This window comes from Haliotis rufescens, unplaced genomic scaffold, assembly GCF_023055435.1.
Source record: "Haliotis rufescens isolate VD_foot unplaced genomic scaffold, xgHalRufe1.0.p SCAF_18, whole genome shotgun sequence".
Classification (NCBI taxonomy): Eukaryota; Metazoa; Mollusca; class Gastropoda; order Lepetellida; family Haliotidae; genus Haliotis; species Haliotis rufescens.
This window is the reverse complement of record NW_025963868.1, coordinates 12,603,565-12,621,329: the sequence shown is the minus strand read 5'-3', so window position 1 is coordinate 12,621,329 and position 17,765 is coordinate 12,603,565. Positions and strand designations below refer to the sequence as shown.

At 43.5% G+C, this 17,765-nt stretch overlaps 1 protein-coding gene across 1 annotated transcript in view; it reads right to left on the bottom strand.

Moving 5' to 3' along the window:
* The window catches only part of LOC124114791 (dynein beta chain, flagellar outer arm-like), a 156,711-nt gene that overhangs the window by 129,423 nt on the left and 9,523 nt on the right, over positions 1–17,765 (bottom strand). The window contains exons 7-16 of the mRNA XM_048398229.1: positions 17,143–17,291; positions 15,104–15,215; positions 12,571–12,692; positions 11,867–12,061; positions 10,045–10,276; positions 9,004–9,123; positions 5,405–5,572; positions 4,697–4,800; positions 3,668–3,746; positions 2,558–2,848 (exon numbers count right to left, since the gene is read on the bottom strand). Coding sequence (XP_048254186.1) covers positions 2,558–2,848; positions 3,668–3,746; positions 4,697–4,800; positions 5,405–5,572; positions 9,004–9,123; positions 10,045–10,276; positions 11,867–12,061; positions 12,571–12,692; positions 15,104–15,215; positions 17,143–17,291 — 1,572 coding nt within the window. The remainder of the gene's footprint in view (positions 1–2,557; positions 2,849–3,667; positions 3,747–4,696; positions 4,801–5,404; positions 5,573–9,003; positions 9,124–10,044; positions 10,277–11,866; positions 12,062–12,570; positions 12,693–15,103; positions 15,216–17,142; positions 17,292–17,765) is intronic.

Below are 17,765 nucleotides of genomic sequence, written 5' to 3'. Positions count from 1 at the left end.
AATCACAATTTAAAGAAGTTTACACATCTATTATTATTAACTAACACTAATAAAAAGCTGCTCTTGTTGGATACAGTTACCAAAATTGGCCATTGAGATATTAGGCCAGTGTCATAATTTGGCAGAGTCATTCAGATCATATCATTACTTACCATTCATAATTGTAAAATATGTGTACGATCATAAGCTAAAGGGTAAGAGTGAGTGAGTATGGTTTTACGCTGCTTTTAGCAATATTACAGCAATATCACGGTGAGAGACTCCAGAAATGAGCTTCACACAATGTACCAATGGGGAATCGAACCCAGGTCTTCGGCGTGACGAGTGAACGCTTTAACCACGACAAGGGTAAGAATTCAACCTTATTATTTGCATGTCTAAAATAGTTTCGAGATCCCAGATAGTATCCTAGATAAAGAATTTGGTAAAATTATGAAAGGAAAAGAAAGATATGAAATGATACCTTAACTATTGGACAGTTTGGGTAGGACTACAGGACAATTTCTATTGCTGCTTATGATACAGTGTGAACATATTGTGGGAAGGAACCGGAAAGTGATGCAGGTTGTCGAGTTTTAATCAAGAGGATGGAGTGTGATCACGGTGACAGAGAATATAACCAACAACCAGCAGATTATGGCAGAGCTAAGCATAGGTTTGTTGTGAATTTGTTGTTCAACACTGCACCAGAGCTCCAGATAAGCTGCGTATCTGCGTAAAATATGCATCAGAAATGCAGAAATACGCAGTAGTATAAAATTGAAGCGTATCAAATACGCAACGAACATTACAGATACGCTACAAAAATAAAACTTGTGCGTATCATCAAAATATTGTGAAGTAACCCTGCGTAGTCGATTAGGAAATCAGCAACTTATTTTGAAATTATAAACGGGCATTCTGTCAACCTTGCCAAACTCCACGATGACAGTTACATCATGATCATTTGCCATCACACTTTCTTGTGGAAGTATAGTGGTATTTTGGAGTCCTATAAAGCTCTCAAACCCACACGATACCAGTTTGCAGGGACTAGATGAATAGTGTTTTTAAATATTTAACTTAAATACCCACACGTGTAAAAACTATTGGGTAACAGAAATTTGAATACCAAGATAGAATTACTGATACCCAATGATTTTAAAATGCATGGGTAAAATACCCACAACACCAAAATCTTATCTGGAGCTCTGCTGCACTCAACAATATTCCAGCTTTATGATGGCATTCTGCAAATAATCGTGTCTGGACCAAACAATCCTGTGATTGACATCATGATACAATCATCTGGATACAATGACATGAATCAACAAAATCACCGAGCCTGACCTACCGATCCATTTAGTCACCTTTTACGACAAGCCTTGGTTGCTGGGGACCTATTTTCCTACCCGGAATCCAATATTAAAAGGACATAATATACTTGTTGATAATCATCTGTCCTAGACACACCAGTTCTTCACAACAAGCAATTGTACCCATAGGGACATGGATATAAAAGGATATATTTTCAGTAATTCTATTTTTTTTCTTAATGCTGATTGGATCTGTTTGTTCCAACTGCTCCATGATTTTTAAATTATTTTTTTTGCAAAGAGGGCCATGACGTCATTTGAATACACTGTCACTAGCAATTGAACATGACGTTATCCATTGTTCATGACGCCACAAAAGCCTTTATGTGACATGGTTCCCCAAAAAGCCAATTGAGGTAAAGTCATCCACATTTTTTTACATTTTCTCAGCAAAATAGACAATAGGTAAAATCAAAAATACCCTACTCACAACACAGAATTACAGATTATTAGTCCTTTGTGAATTAACATTAAAAGTTCCTCAACAAGGAACTTTCAAAATTTATACACTCAGGACAGACAAGCCATAATTTCTTGTAGCTCGTATGCTATTTCTACATCATCCACACGGCCCGTGAAGATCAGAGTAGGTCTTCAGCAACCAATGCTTGCCGAAAAGGCGACTATGCTTGTCGTAAAAGGCGACTAACGGGATCGGGTGGTCAGGCTCGCTGACTTGGTTGATACATGTCATCGGTCCCAATTGCGTGGATTGATGCTCATGATGTGACTCACTGGACTGTCTGGTCCAGACTCGATTATTTACAGCCCCTGTCATATAGCTGGAATATTGCTGAGTGCAGTGTTAAACAACAACCAAACAAACAAACAAACAAACAAACATGATCCACACCACACATACAGGTCACGCACTGTGATCACTTCATCCACATTGTCTTCAGCTCTTACAAACTGGGGAACACGGCACACACTGTGCAGAGACCTTTATCATGAATTCGATTCTAATTATGCTTGTAGGTTTGGCAGCACCAAACCCATGCATGTGGGTTTTCAAGAAAGTGGTAAACGTTTGAGACCTGCACCACTTTGGGCTTTCTTCCCACATCAAGCTGACACGCCATGACATAACCGGAATACTGTTCAAATCAGTTAAAACCAACTCCCTCACTACCATCTGAGGATCATTTCTGTCCCAGTCCCAAAACGTTGCTAACAATCGAACATACAAACAAATCACTTACTGAGTCAATCTTGTCTAGCTTCCTCTCAAACAGTGGTTTCTCAAACGTCCCTATTGTCCTCATGATTGTGTTATACTTGGACACAATGGTCTCCAGACGGGTGGCTGTCACACTCAGCTCAAAGGAGTTTGTGTTTCGGATGAGCTCCTTGGCGGCGCTGGGTAGGTGGATGTTGAAGGGCTCATTGGCCAGATAGTGTATCTCCCGCAGCAACAACAGAAGCTGGGGGTCAAGGTTGACGTGGACAATCTGAGGTCGTGTGTCTAAGTCCTCGTCATATTCCTCTGCGATCTGAACAAACAAATTGCAACAATACATTCAACAGATTCACAGTGGGAAGCTGATGGATAGAGACTATGACAAAATTCCCCATCAGCCTGGGAGAAGCTGAGATCTGTATCATCTGAAATTCAAAAATGTGTATGAAAGTGAAAGAGTTGATGCCATTGCAGGGATTTATCTGGACCTGCTCAGAGGCTGATATTCAGACACAAGTCTGCAGCAAATGTCTGTTTATTTTCTGTCTTATGTGGTGTCTCCTTAGGCAAGTGACTTTGTTTGAAATCTGCCTCTGTTTTATACTGCTGCAATCAGTTTTATACCAGCAGTATGACAGACGCTTATAACAATCGGGTCTGAACCAGACAAACTGATGATTGATGTAATGAATACCATTCAACACCTTCGACGTACAATGACACAGAATTCAAATTCCATTTCTGAAAATTGAACTCAGTTAGTTTCGAGAAATGCATTTGCTGAGTTTTCTCAAATTTGAGTAGAAACTCAGACCTACGTTTGTATCGAGAAATCATGTTTGTTGTTTGTTTGTTTGTTGTTTAACGCCGCACTCAGCAATATTACAGCTATATGACAGGGATCTGTAAATAATTGAGTCTGGACCAGACAATCCAGTGATTGACATCATGATCATCGATCCACGCAACTGGGATCGATGACATGCATCAACCAAGTCAGCGAGTCTGACCACCCGATCACGTTAGTCGCCTCTTACGACAAGCACAGTCGCCTTTTACGGCAAGCATGGGTAGCTGAAGACCTATTCTACCCCGGATCTTCATGGGTTCAACAAATCATAGCCTGACCTACCAGAAGTGGCTGCTTGAGTCTGAGAGTCAGCTCTGATGTGATGTTGTTCTGCCAGTCTGTCACCAGCTTCCCTTCATATCTGAAAAACAGTGGAGGGACTATTGTGGGCATTCCAAATGCAATAGAATACTATAACATCGTGGACTGCCTCCGTAGTGGTAGAGCATCCACCCGGAGAGCGGAAGGTCCAGTTGCCTCAGGATGTTCATGTCACTTGTTTGTCCAGATAATGTTTGTGAAAGAACATTATCACTTTCTTTATATAATATACATCATCACAAAGTATTTTGGAATACAATTCTAAGTATGCCCTTTAAGCACCTGGGCCCACTTGGACAAATCGATCTTAGCGCTACAACTATTGTAAGCCTATGTTAAAGTATGGGAGTTACGATCATCTTAGCGCTAAGATCGCTTTGTGCAAGTGGGCCCTGGAACCTATTTCAACTGTCTTTACAATTTAACACCACTTTGATACAAGGAATTTCAAACCATGGGGTACCAAAATTCAGTCCTCCAATCATCCAAGATTGTGCAGATCGTTATGGTGATGATGATGTTAGTGGTGATGATGTGATTTGGTGAGGTCATAACACAAAATCCAGTACCTCTAACCCAAAGCCTTTGGTGGTCAAGATCAAGACCAGTAGCCTCAGTCTGAACACACCATGTCAGGGTTTCTCAGGTCCTTGTTTTCTCATAATGTTTGTTTTGTTTGTTTGTTTGTTGTTTAACACATCAATATTCCAGCTATATGACGGCGGTCTGTAAATATTCGAATCTGGACCCAACAATCCAGTGATCTACATCTAAAGCATCGATCCACGCAATCGGGATGCGATGACATGCATCAACCAAGTCAGCAAGCCTGACCACCCGATCCCATTAGTTGCCTCTTACGACAAGCATAGTCGCCTTTTATAGCAAGCATGGGTTGCTGAAGACCTATTCTAACCTGGATCTTCACGGGTCTTTCTCCTAATGATCTCACCCTAAGTAATTATAGTGTCCTGGTGCAGCTGTACTCACGCTTCCAGTTCTTGAATGCAGTCGTTGTATGTTTCCCGCATCTGCATGTTACCGTTGCCCTCCACCGAATGGGGACTCACATGACGCAGTTTCTCCCAGGGTATCTGTCAACAACATCATCAACACAATAGCAATAATTTATAGCTAAAATACAGTCAAACAAAATAAGTAGTTTCCAATTTGTATACTTGTTAAAAGACATTTACCCTACTCGACGTAATAATCGCCCAGGGCGCTCTCAAAATTGGAAATAGGGGTATATTGGAATATTATTTTGGTGAAAAAAACGGAGTTGAAAGATCATAAATTTCTTGGTTTATCCTGACTGCCTGAAATGTTTATAAACAACATATATATTTTTCTAGAATTTAATTGACCATAATTAAGGGTGCATATAACACACGAGCACGTATTATATACAAATAAACAAGTCTTGTGAACATTGATCAATCCAAAGGGGTGCTAATTATGATTGTTCACTAGCCAATATATTAGTGAATATTGCCATGGGGGCTTATTAGAGCGGGGCGCTAACTACGTCGAATACGGTAATCACAGTACTTGCACGTGTGTTTTCCACTTTAAACAATTTTACAGCAGTATCATGGATGGGGAAAACAAACATTGGCTTCACATACTGTATCCTTGTGAGGAATCTAGCCCGGGTAGGCATGACAAGTGAATAAAGCAATGAAAAGCGACACATACCCTAATCCTCTCTCTGAGCGCCACCACCCACATGAGCCTGCTGACGACAGGGGGCATGTTGTAGTGTGAGGGAGGGGAGATGGCATTGTCGCTGAACATGGTCCTGACTTGCTGCAGCTCCGCAGTGAAGGCTCGCACCAGCTGTTCATCCTTATCTCTGAGGTGGGCCTACAACGAGAGGTTATTCTCATCAACCTGAAGCTGGAGACATATGTCCAGTGACACACAAGTCAGAGAGCCTGACAACCCGATCCCCATTTTCCTCAAATCATTGTGACTTGATCAAAATGAGATATACTGCAAATCAAGAGGCTTTCTCCGTTAATAAAGTGACACATTCTGATCTGGACATTAAGAGTATATATCGTGTCAGGCTCACTGCTTCTCACCAAGTTCCATATCCAGTGTGGTCAGTTTGCTTACACAAGTCAGGGATAGAAATTAGCACTAGCCCACTGCCCGAGCCATTTTCACCAATGTTAAATGTATCCTATGATAAAGGGCTGATAGAATTTTTACCATTTGGGGGTGTTCCTGTTATCCCTATTCAGGCTACTTGACTTTCTAGGTTAATTTCTATCCCTGCAAGTTCATCAAGCCGTTATGAAAGTCAATAACTGTGTATGACAGCGTTATGTTCTTGGTAACCTTGTCAAATACTCTAATAATTACAAGCAATACACTTCTTACTCATGTAGTGAATATGTCCAGTACAGGAACAGCAAGTTAAATTTCTGAAGATGGCCAAGGATATTATCCAATCAATACTATCACCCCATACTTTATCCTGGAATTCAAAGTCTGCAGTCTTGGTGTTAATGTTTGCTGATAGTTTTGTAGTTCAAAGGCAGGGCTACTCATGACACAGTTGGGTGAGGGGTGAACACTAACATTTCATGACACAGTTAGGTGAGGGGTGAACACTCACATTTCATGACATAGTCAGGTAGAGGGTGGATACTCACATTTCATGACACAGTTAGGTCAGGGTTGGACACTCACATTTCATGACACAGTTAGGTCAGGGGTGGACACTCACATTTCTTGACACAGTTAGGTCAAGGGTGGACACTCACATTACATGACATAGTTAGGTCAGGGGTGGACACTCACATTTCTTGACACAGTTAGGTCAGGGATGGACATTCACATTTCATGACACAGTTAGGTCAGGGGTGGACACTCACATTTCTTGACACAGTTAGGTCAAGGGTGGACACTCACATTACATGACATAGTTAGGTCAGGGGTGGACACTCACATTTCTTGACACAGTTAGGTCAGGGATGGACATTCACATTTCATGACACAGTTAGGTCAGGGGTGGACACTCACATTTCATGACACAGGTCAAGGGTGGACACTCACATTTCTTGACACAGTTAGGTCAGGGGTGGACACTCACATTTCTTGACACAGTTAGGTCAGGGCTACTCGCATTTCATGACACAGTTAGGTCAGGGGTGGACACTCACATTTCTTGACACAGTTAGGTCAGGGGTGGACACTCACATTTCTTGACACAGTTAGGTCAGGGCTACTCGCATTTCATGACACAGTTAGGTCAGGGGTGGACACTCACATTTCATGACACAGGTAGGTCAGGGGTGGACACTCACATTACATGAGACAGTCCTTACCAAACTGCCCAATAGTAAAGGTATCCTAAGGACTAGTAGAAATTGGCCCATTTTAAGGGTTTTTCTATATGTATCATTATAAGGACTAGTGGACAAAAGCTGTTAGTTTCTAACCCTGCAGTTAGGTCAGGGGTGGACACTCACATTTCTTGACACAGGTCAGGGGTGGACACTCACATATCATGACACAGTTAGGTCAGGGGTGGACACTCACATTTCTTGACACAGTTAGGTCAAGGGTGGACACTCACATTACATGACATAGTTAGGTCAGGGGTGGACACTCACATTTCATGACACAGGTCAAGGGTGGACACTCACATTTCTTGACACAGTTAGGTCAGGGGTGGACACTCCCATTTCTTGACACAGTTAGGTCAGGGGTGGACACTCACATTTCATGATATAGTCAGGTAGAGGGTGGACACTCACATTTCATGACACAGTAAGGTCAGGGTTGGACACTCACATTTCATGACACAGTTAGGTCAAGGGTGGACACTCACATTTCATGACACAGTTAGGTCAGGGGTGGACACTCACATTTCTTGACACAGTTAGGTCAAGGGTGGACACTCACATTACATGACATAGTTAGGTCAGGGGTGGACACTCACATTTCTTGACACAGTTAGGTCAGGGATGGACATTCACATTTCATGACACAGTTAGGTCAGGGGTGGACACTCACATTTCATGACACAGGTCAAGGGTGGACACTCACATTTCTTGACACAGTTAGGTCAGGGGTGGACACTCACATTTCTTGACACAGTTAGGTCAAGGGTGGACACTCACATTACATGACATAGTTAGGTCAGGGGTGGACACTTACATTTCATGACACAGGTAGGTCAGGGCTACTTGCATTTCATGACACAGTTAGGTCAGGGGTGGACACTCACATTTCATGACACAGGTAGGTCAGGGGTGGACACTCACATTACATGAGACAGTCCTTACCAAACTGCCCAATAGTAAAGGTATCCTAAGGACTAGTAGAAATTGGCCCATTTTAAGGGTTTTTCTATATGTATCATTATAAGGACTAGTGGACAAAAGCTGTTAGTTTCTAACCCTGCAGTTAGGTCAGGGGTGGACACTCACATTTCTTGACACAGGTCAGGGGTGGACACTCACATTTCATGACACAGTTAGGTCAGGGGTGGACACTCACATTTCTTGACACAGTTAGGTCAGGGCTAGTCGCATTTCTTGACACAGTTAGGTCAGGGGTGGACACTCACATTTCTTGACACAGGTCAGGGGTGGACACTCGCATTTCATGACACAGTTAGATAAGGGCTGGACACTCACATTAATTTAGTGAAGTATTAATTTCATAATTTACAGTACATGAAAAGAAACACAAAATGCCATGACTTGCATGTATTGGTCACTATTTTATACAACAAAAACCAAAATAAATTTAATCAGTGTACAAAATTCAGCAGCCCTGATGTTGAAAGTTAAAGATTTAGTGGGTTCCTAAATTAATATACTACATGAAGTCAAGGACCCCTGGGCATCTTAATTTTAAACACTGTAATAACGTCCTTCAGTCTGTGTTGGCAGGTTCTCTGCATGGATATATTGTCCACAACACAAACACCAGGTGAGGTAAAATGGGGTTTAGCGTTGCGTTCAAGATTATTGCACTAATGAAGCAGCATACATGTATATATGCGTGTGTGGCAGCTTGCCGGTTTTATAGTGCTAGCCAAATGAGATACCATACCATAATTTAACATGGAAACCCAACTCAGACACAGAATACTGACTCTGAGGTGACCAGTCTTTGTTTTATTCTCCTAAAGACGAGCACAAGGCTGCCTAAAAAGTATGTCTTTTGGCAGGGGATCACCCAGACCTTCAACTCTTAGAGTAGATGCTCTATCCACTAGACCACGGAATAAGTCACACAAACAGAAGCATGATGAAAACACAAGTGAAACATACCTGGACAAGCTCCCTACTACTGACTCCCTCAAACACCTCGAGGAGACGAAGCTGTGCCTCTACTGTAGGACACTGACAGAATGCCTGCCGTAGGATCCCAGCCAGACGTTTCTCTAGGGACTGCCAACATAAACATAACATACCTATTTATACTATTCACCAAAGGATCAAAGGATCAACTTACACACAGGTAAAATACACACTGTCGAAAATTTCGTTTCAATTTACAAAAGGTTTGTTTGATGTTTACGCCACACTCAGCAATATTCCAGCTATATGACATCCGTCTTTAAGGAATCGAGCCTAGGCCAAACAATCCAGTGACTGATATTGCAAACAACAATCCCCGCCATCTGAGTATGATGAAATGCCATCAACCAAGTCACCAGATCCATTTTGAGGTTGCTTCGAACCTATTCTAACCTATTCCTTTGTGGGAAGTCAAACCCGGGTCTTTGACGTGACGAGCCAACGCTTGAACCACAAGGCTACCCCACCATCCCTTGGGATGAGAAAGGGATGTGAGTCTGCACATCAATACCAAACTGCAGTACTCTAGAAGAGTTGACATTGCTCAAATAACTTTGTGCTAATAAACATCCTACATCAGACCAGTGTGCACAGTTTTGAATATGAGTACATAGTACGTTTGAAAGAACAGGGATTTGTCCAGGATTCTTTATCCAGGATTCGAAAAACAAAGTGCAAGCAAATTGGGAAAAAAATCATTATTTTGATCAAAATTGGGAAGTTCATATTTTCTTTAACTCAGACTCAGAGATATTTTAACATTGTATTTTGAGACTGAACTTTATGTAATAATATAAAAACAAGCACAAAAACCTCTTCCTCGTTATTGGTCCTGCTATCAGAGGTCTAGATAAATCCCTGAAGAACAGTGAAGACTTCAAGACCATAACTTGTTTACAGACTGATGTTGTTTTGTCTATATAGTGTTAAAACCCCATCACAAAATCATATTAACAGAAGTTTCAAAACAAATTAAAGCATATTTTGAGACCATCTGAAGTGATGTGTTACCTTGACAACTGTCCTGAACTTGAAGAATGACCTCTCAAACAGCTGTGACCCATCTATGTTGAGGACATTGTCAACGACTGAGAAGAACTCCTGCATGGCGTGTGTGTACTTCTGGTGTATCTCCTTCACCATGGCATCCAGACTCATGCTCCCGGCCCCGCCCACCTCTGCTGCCCCCGCCAGCAGCCGGAAGTGCCTCGTCGTTTCCACCAACTCCAGCACATCGTTGCACCTGCACCCAGGATATAAGTGTGGAATAAAACACATGCAGGGTTTTTATAAGTTTAAACCCAAACCTATAGGAAAAAAATATATTCTTAAAACCATTTTGATTTATCAGTGCCTTTTTTGCCTAGTGGTTCACCCACAAGGCTACAAAAATATAAAAGTTGCAAGTTCAATCTGCTAAAACATACAGAAAACATTAAAATAAATCTCTAGCAAAGGGCATTAAAATATATACAATACTGTAAACTGTATGTTTAAAATGCCTTGGGATATTATGACACAACTGTTTATGAGTGAGTGAGTGAGTGAGTTGGGTTTAACGCTGCTTTTAACAGTATTCCAGTTATATCACAGCGTGTCAGCTAAATGTGGGAGGCAAGCCCGAAGTGATGCAGGTCTCTGACGTTTACCACTTCGGTGAAACCCACGAGCACGGGTATGGTGCTGACAAACCTAGAAACATTATCGGGGCGAACCAGGATTCAAACCCACAATCATAGGTTTCTGGCATGCTTAAGGGACGCAAATCTGCACAGCGAATCGCGGCGCCTTAGACGACTGGGCCACCCGTGCCCCTAACTGTTTATGAGACTTAACCCAATTAGAGAACAATAGGCTGATGTCACTGGAGGTTAATAATTTTTTTTAAAATACAGCAACTTCTCTTGTATTGTTTTCGTGCAATTTGTACAAAGATATTTTGATATAGCAATTCAGAAATGATAATCAACCTGTTTAACATAGTGATTAAGTTTAAACTTTGATTGTTTAAACTTATAAATTCCATAATGAATAAAGAAAACCAAAAACATTGTAATTCTATAAATCGATTTTACTTTGTATAGTTACTTCAAACATGGTTGAAAGTTTAATGATGTATTTCTCTGATTAAGATTGTCTCAAAATCTGAAGACATTTCAAGAAAATTCCACATGTTCTAAGAATTAGCTCTGAAAGAGATCATACCAAAATGAATAATTCCGCAACTTATCTGATGACAAGTTAATTCAGATTTTTTCAGGGACTGAGGTACATAACAATACATTCTGTCATGTTTGTTTGTTTGTTTTCCCGTTTTTCATTATGCCACACTCAGCAATATTCCAGCCATATGACATCAATTTGTAAATAATCAAATCTGGACCAGACAATCGAGTGATAGATATTATAAGCAGCAATCCATGTCTTTCAGGATATGATTACACACAATCAACCAAGTCACCAATCCATTTGGCTGCCTCTTGTGACCAGTATAGGGGGCACCGTCGTCTAAGGCGCCTCGATTCGCTGTCCAGAGTTGCGTCCCTTGGGCACACCAGAATCCACTGATTGTGGGTTCGAATCCCGGTTCGCCCAAATTATGTTTCTAGGTTTGTCAGCACCATACCGTGCTCGTGGGTTTCACCGAAGTGGTAAACGTCTGAGACCTGCATCACTTTGGGCTTTCCTCCCACATTAAGCTGACACGCCATGATATAACTGGAATACTGTTAAAAGCAGTGTTAAACCCAACTCACTCACTATGACCAGCATAGGTTGTTTGGGACCTAAAGCAGAATCTCTACATGGCTTGTGCAATGATAGAAGAGGTTACCTTTCCATGAAGCTGTTGAGAAGATCAAAGCATGGAGCATTACGAGGTGGCCAGGGACTGTCATTCCACAGGTCCTCCTCGTCCAGGGATGTTGTGCTGGAGTGACTGTCCGAGTTCCGCAGCCCGTATCGTGGAGTGTATGCATGTGGGCCGTACATTTTAGTAGTGAACAGAGCTCCCTGCGGTCTCGCAGCACTGCAACAAGAGGAAAAGTGAGTCACAATCACCCATTAAATAACAGCGATAGAAACAGTTTAGTCCACTAGTTCTTATAATGATAACATAGCAAAAATAACGTAAAAAAGGGCAAATGTCTACTCGTCCTTATGATACCAATTGGGCAGTTGGTCAAGGGCTACAGGATAAGTGCCAATTTCTGACACTGAATAACAGCGGTAGAAACTAACAGAATTCGTCCACTGGTCCTTATAATGATAACATATAGCAAAACCCTTAAAAAGGACAAATTTCTACTTGTCCTTATGATACCTTAACTATTGGGCAGTTTGGGAAGGACTATAGGACTAGTGCCAATTTATAACACTGAATGTTTGAAAAGCAATAGGAATAACGGATTATGTGTCCCTTGTAAATGAATGGGATTAACACCATTCACTCGTGATAATCCATAATTCCTTGTATTACATTGGGTATTCTCTAATTATTTTACAAAAACAATTAATGTATACTAAAACTGATCTTACAGTCTTTCTGCATTTTCAGCTATGTTCTGTGCATTCTGGTCATCAGCGGTGTCCTTGAAGTCCAGGTACGTTCCCCTGAACGCTGCACACACTCTCAGCGCCTCCTTCAGTTTTGTGTATGACTGAAAAGCAGCAGTTGGTCATTCTCTTCAAAGTGTTTCCATAATTTGGATATAAGAGCAGAGGAGGGGAGCTTCAGTGAGGGTAAAACATTACTTAAAGATTAAATTGCTGCTTAAATAGTTTGATCAGGTCAGTCTGTGCTAAAAACGTTTGTGTCTACCAGCTGATGAGTACCTTGACATCATTTTTAGGATATCTTTGTGTTATATCTGCCCCACCATGTCTATAGCCACCTCACTGCCCCACCTACTCATCTCAAGTGGCTCTCTCAGTATATCCTGTCCCACCATGTCTATAACCACCTCACAGCCCCACCATGGCTATAACAACATCACTGCCCCACCATGGCTATAACCACCTCATAGCCCCACCATGGCTATAACACCTCATAGCCCCACCATGGCTATAACCACCTCACTGCCCCACCATGGCTATAACCACCTCACTGCCCCACCATGGCTATAACACCTCATAGCCCCACCATGGCTATAACCACCTCAATGCCCCACCATGGCCATAACACCTCATAGCCCCACCATGGCTATAACCACCTCCATGCCCCACCATGGCTATAACACCTCATAGCCCCACCCTGGCTGTAACCACCTCACTGCTCCACCATGGCTATAACCACCTCACTGCCCCACCATGGCTATAACCACCTCACTGTCCCACCATGGCTATAACCACCTCACTGCCCCACCCTGGCTATAACACCTCATAGCCCCACCATGGCTATAACCACCTCACAGCCCCACCATGGCTATAACACCTCATAGCCCCACCCTGGCTATAACCACCTCACTGCCCCACCATGGCTATAACCACCTCATTGCCCCACCATGGCTATAACACCTCATAGCCCCACCCTGGCTATAACCACCTCACTGTCCCACCATGGCTATAACCACCTCACTGCCCCACCATGGCTATAACCACCTCACTGCCCCACCATGGCTATAACCACCTCACTGCCCCACCATGGCTATAACCACCTCACTGCCCCACCATGGCTATAACCACCTCAATGCCCCACCCTGGCTATAACCACCTCACTGCCCCACCCTGGCTATAACCACCTCACTGTCCCACCATGACTATAACCACCTCACTGCCCCACCATGGCTATAACAACATCACTGCCCAACCATGGCTATAACCACCTCAATGCCCCACCATGGCCATAACACCTCATAGCCCCACCCTGGCTATAACCACATCACTGCCCCACCATGGTTATAACCACCTCACTGCCCCACCATGGCTATAACCACCTCACTGCCCCACCATGGCTATAACCACCTCACTGCCCCATCATGGCTATAACACCTCATAGCCCCACTCTTGCTTTAACCACCTCACAGCCCCACCATGGCTATAACCACCTCACTGCCCCAACATGGCTATAACACCTCATAGCCCCACCCTGGCTATAACAACATCACTGCCCCACCTATTCACTCTAGTGGCTCTCTCAGTATGTCCTCCCCCTCCCTGGCTATACCCACCTCACTGCCCCACCAAGGCTATAACCACCTCACTGCCCCACCATGGCTATAACCACCTCACTGCCCCACCATGGCTATAACCACCTCACTGCCCCACCATGGCTATAACCACCTCACTGCCCCACCATGGCTATAACCACCTCACTGCCCAACCATGACTATAACCACCTCACAGCCCTACCATGACTATAACCACCTCACAGCCCCACCATGGCTATAACCACCTCACTGCCCCACCTACACACCTCTAGTGGCTCTCTCAGTATGTCCTCCCCGACCATGGCTATAACCACCTCACTGCCCCACCATGACTATAACCACCTCTCTGCCCTACCATGGCTGTAACCACCTCACTGCCCCACCATGGCTATAACCACCTCATTGCCCCACCATGGCTATAACCACCTCACTGCCCCACCATGACTATAACCACCTCTCTGCCCTACAATGGCTGTAACCACCTCACTGCCCCACCATGGCTATAACCACCTCATTGCCCCACCATGACTATAACCACCTCACTGCCCCACCATGGCTATAACCACCTCACTGCCCCACCATGGCTATAACCACCTCATTGCCCCACCATGACTATAACCACCTCACTGCCCCACCATGGCTATAACCACCTCACTTCCCCACCATGGCTATTACCACCTCACTGCCCCACCATGGCTATAACCACCTCACTGCCCCACCATGGCTATAACCACCTCACTGCCCCACCATGGCTATAACCACCTCACTGCCCCACCATGGCTATAACCACCTCACTGCCCCACCATGGCTATAACCACCTCACTTCCCCACCATGGCTATAACCACCTCACTGCCCCACCATGGCTATAACCACCTCACTGCCCCACCATGGCTATAACCACCTCACTGCCCCACCAACTCACCTCTAGTGGCTCTCTCAGTATGTCCTCCCCCACCATGGCTATGGCTCTGTGTACCACTTCATTGGATAGTAATCTGAGCAGGTTATGGAACTTGTCTATCTGGTGATAGTACCTACAACAAAGAAAGGTCATGGAAGACACAATTCTTAACAACATGATAAGCCATGTATGACAAGCATGGGTCACGTGGACATGACAACGCACACAATGATATCACGACTAACACTCAATCAACAAAGATTATCTGACCATTTAGTCTCCTTGTATGACAAGCATGGGTCACGTGGACATGACAACGCACACAATGATATCATGACTAACACTCAATCAACAAAGATTATCTGACCATTAAGTCTCCTTGTATGACAAGCATGGGTCACGTGGACATGACAACGCATACAATGATATCATGACTAACACTCAATCAACAAAGATTATCTGACCATTTAGTCTCCTTGTATGACAAGCATGGGTCACCTGGACAAGACAACACACACAATGATATCATGACTAACACTCAATCAACAAAGATTATCTGACCATTTAGTCTCCTTGTATGACAAGCATGGGTCACCTGGACAAGACAACACACACAATGATATCATGACTAACACTCAATCAACAAAGATTATCTGACCATTTAGTCTCCTTGTATGACAAGCATGGGTCACCTGGACAAGACAACACACACAATGATATCATGACTAACACTCAATCAACAAAGATTATCTGACCATTTAGTCTCCTTGTATGACAAGGATAGGTTACCTGGACAAGACAACGCACACAATGATATCATGACCAACACTCAATCAACAATGTCGCCAGACTAACCGACCATTTAATCCTCTTGAATAACAAGGATAGGTTACCTGGACAAGACAAAGCACAGAATATTATGACCAACACTCAATCGACAATGTCGCCAGACTAACCGACCATTTAGTCTGGGGAACTATCCTGACCCGGAATTCCCTCAGGTGTTTAAAGATTTTAGTTAAGTTGACAGAAGTGCCAAATAAGATCCAGGAACTTCAACCAATCACCAGCTAACAACACACAAGGCAACCAAACAAAATGTAGAAAAAAACGCATGCCAAAACATTCAACAACGAAAAGCAGTTTTGGATATGGGTGTAACAAATCTGGTGCATCTGTGATTGGATACTCAAAGAGTGTGGCAATGTATTCATACAAGGAGGTCGGGTAGCCTAGTGGTTAAAGTGTTCGCTCGTCGTGCCGAAGACCCGGGTTCGATTCCCGACATGGGTACAATGTTTGAAGCCCATTTCTGGTGTCCCCCGCTGTGATATTGCTAGAATATTGCTAAAAGCGGCGTAAAGCCATACTCCCAAAATATGCAAATTTCTTAAGCTTAAGGAGAAATTTTATTCTCTGATACATGATATCGCTTGATCTCACCCAAGCTACATCTCCTGTGGAAGCCAGTTTTGGATGATAAATTTGTTTGGTCTTGTAAGCTGATAATACTGTAGTCCATATATTTTGATATAATAACACCAAAACCTACTTGCTCAAGTAGACTCAAATGCTTGAGGCCAAGTCTGGTTATCACTGAATAATTGAAACAATTGAAGATTGATTGGAAGGTCCAAAAAAGCGAGCAAAAGAATGCAATTTCCTGTACTGGTAAAAAAACACATGATCAAAGAGGTTAACCCCGTCAGCAAGCTGACAAGGTAAGGATATCATCTTTTGGACGACTCCACGCGCTGCTACATACTCCCCAATCAACAGAAGGCACGTCCCGGGCCACATAGTAGGGTACTGAGGTTTATTTTGCTCAAATTTAATATGAACGTGCTCAGCCCCACGTTGGGCGCCAATGTAGCGGCCATAAAATTTTCGAGTCCTGTGATGGGATTCGAACCACGGATCTTCTGATCCGAGGTCGGACGCCTTGTCCACATGACCAAAGAGGTTAACCCCGTCAGCAAGCTGACAAGGTAAGGATGTCATCTGTGGGATGACTCCACGCCCTGCTACACTAACACTAGTTAACACTGATCTCTACTTACGTGGAGCTGGTCCAAACTAGCTTGAGTACTGTCATTAGTGGTTTGAACAGCACCAGCATCTGCCGTGGCTCTGTGGCGATGTGTAGTCTGTCAAACCAAGGCCTCATTGTACCCAGGAACTTCAGGATCTTGTTAGTCTCTGCTACAGCCTGAAACAGGATCAACCAAGTGACTTGCATCACTTTCTAGGATATCAAAGAGTGGGTGGGGGACACGGTGGGGTAGGGGAGCACAGGGGGAACAGTGGAGTGAGCAGCTGTACTTATAACTTGTATCACTTTCTAGGATATCAAAGAGTGGGTGGGGGACATGGTGGGGTAGTGGAGCACAGAGGGAACAGTGGAGTGAGCAGCTGTACTTATAACTTGTATCACTTTCTAGGATATCAAAGAGTGGGTGGGGGACACGGTGGGGTAGGGGAGCACAGGGGGAACAGTGGAGTGAGCAGCTGTACTTATAACTTGTATCACTTTCTAGGATATCAAAGAGTGGGTGGGGGACATGGTGGGGTAGTGGAGCACAGAGGGAACAGTGGAGTGAGCAGCTGTACTTATAACTTGTATCACTTTCTAGGATATCAAAGAGTGGGTGGGGGACATGGTGGGGTAGTGGAGCACAGAGGG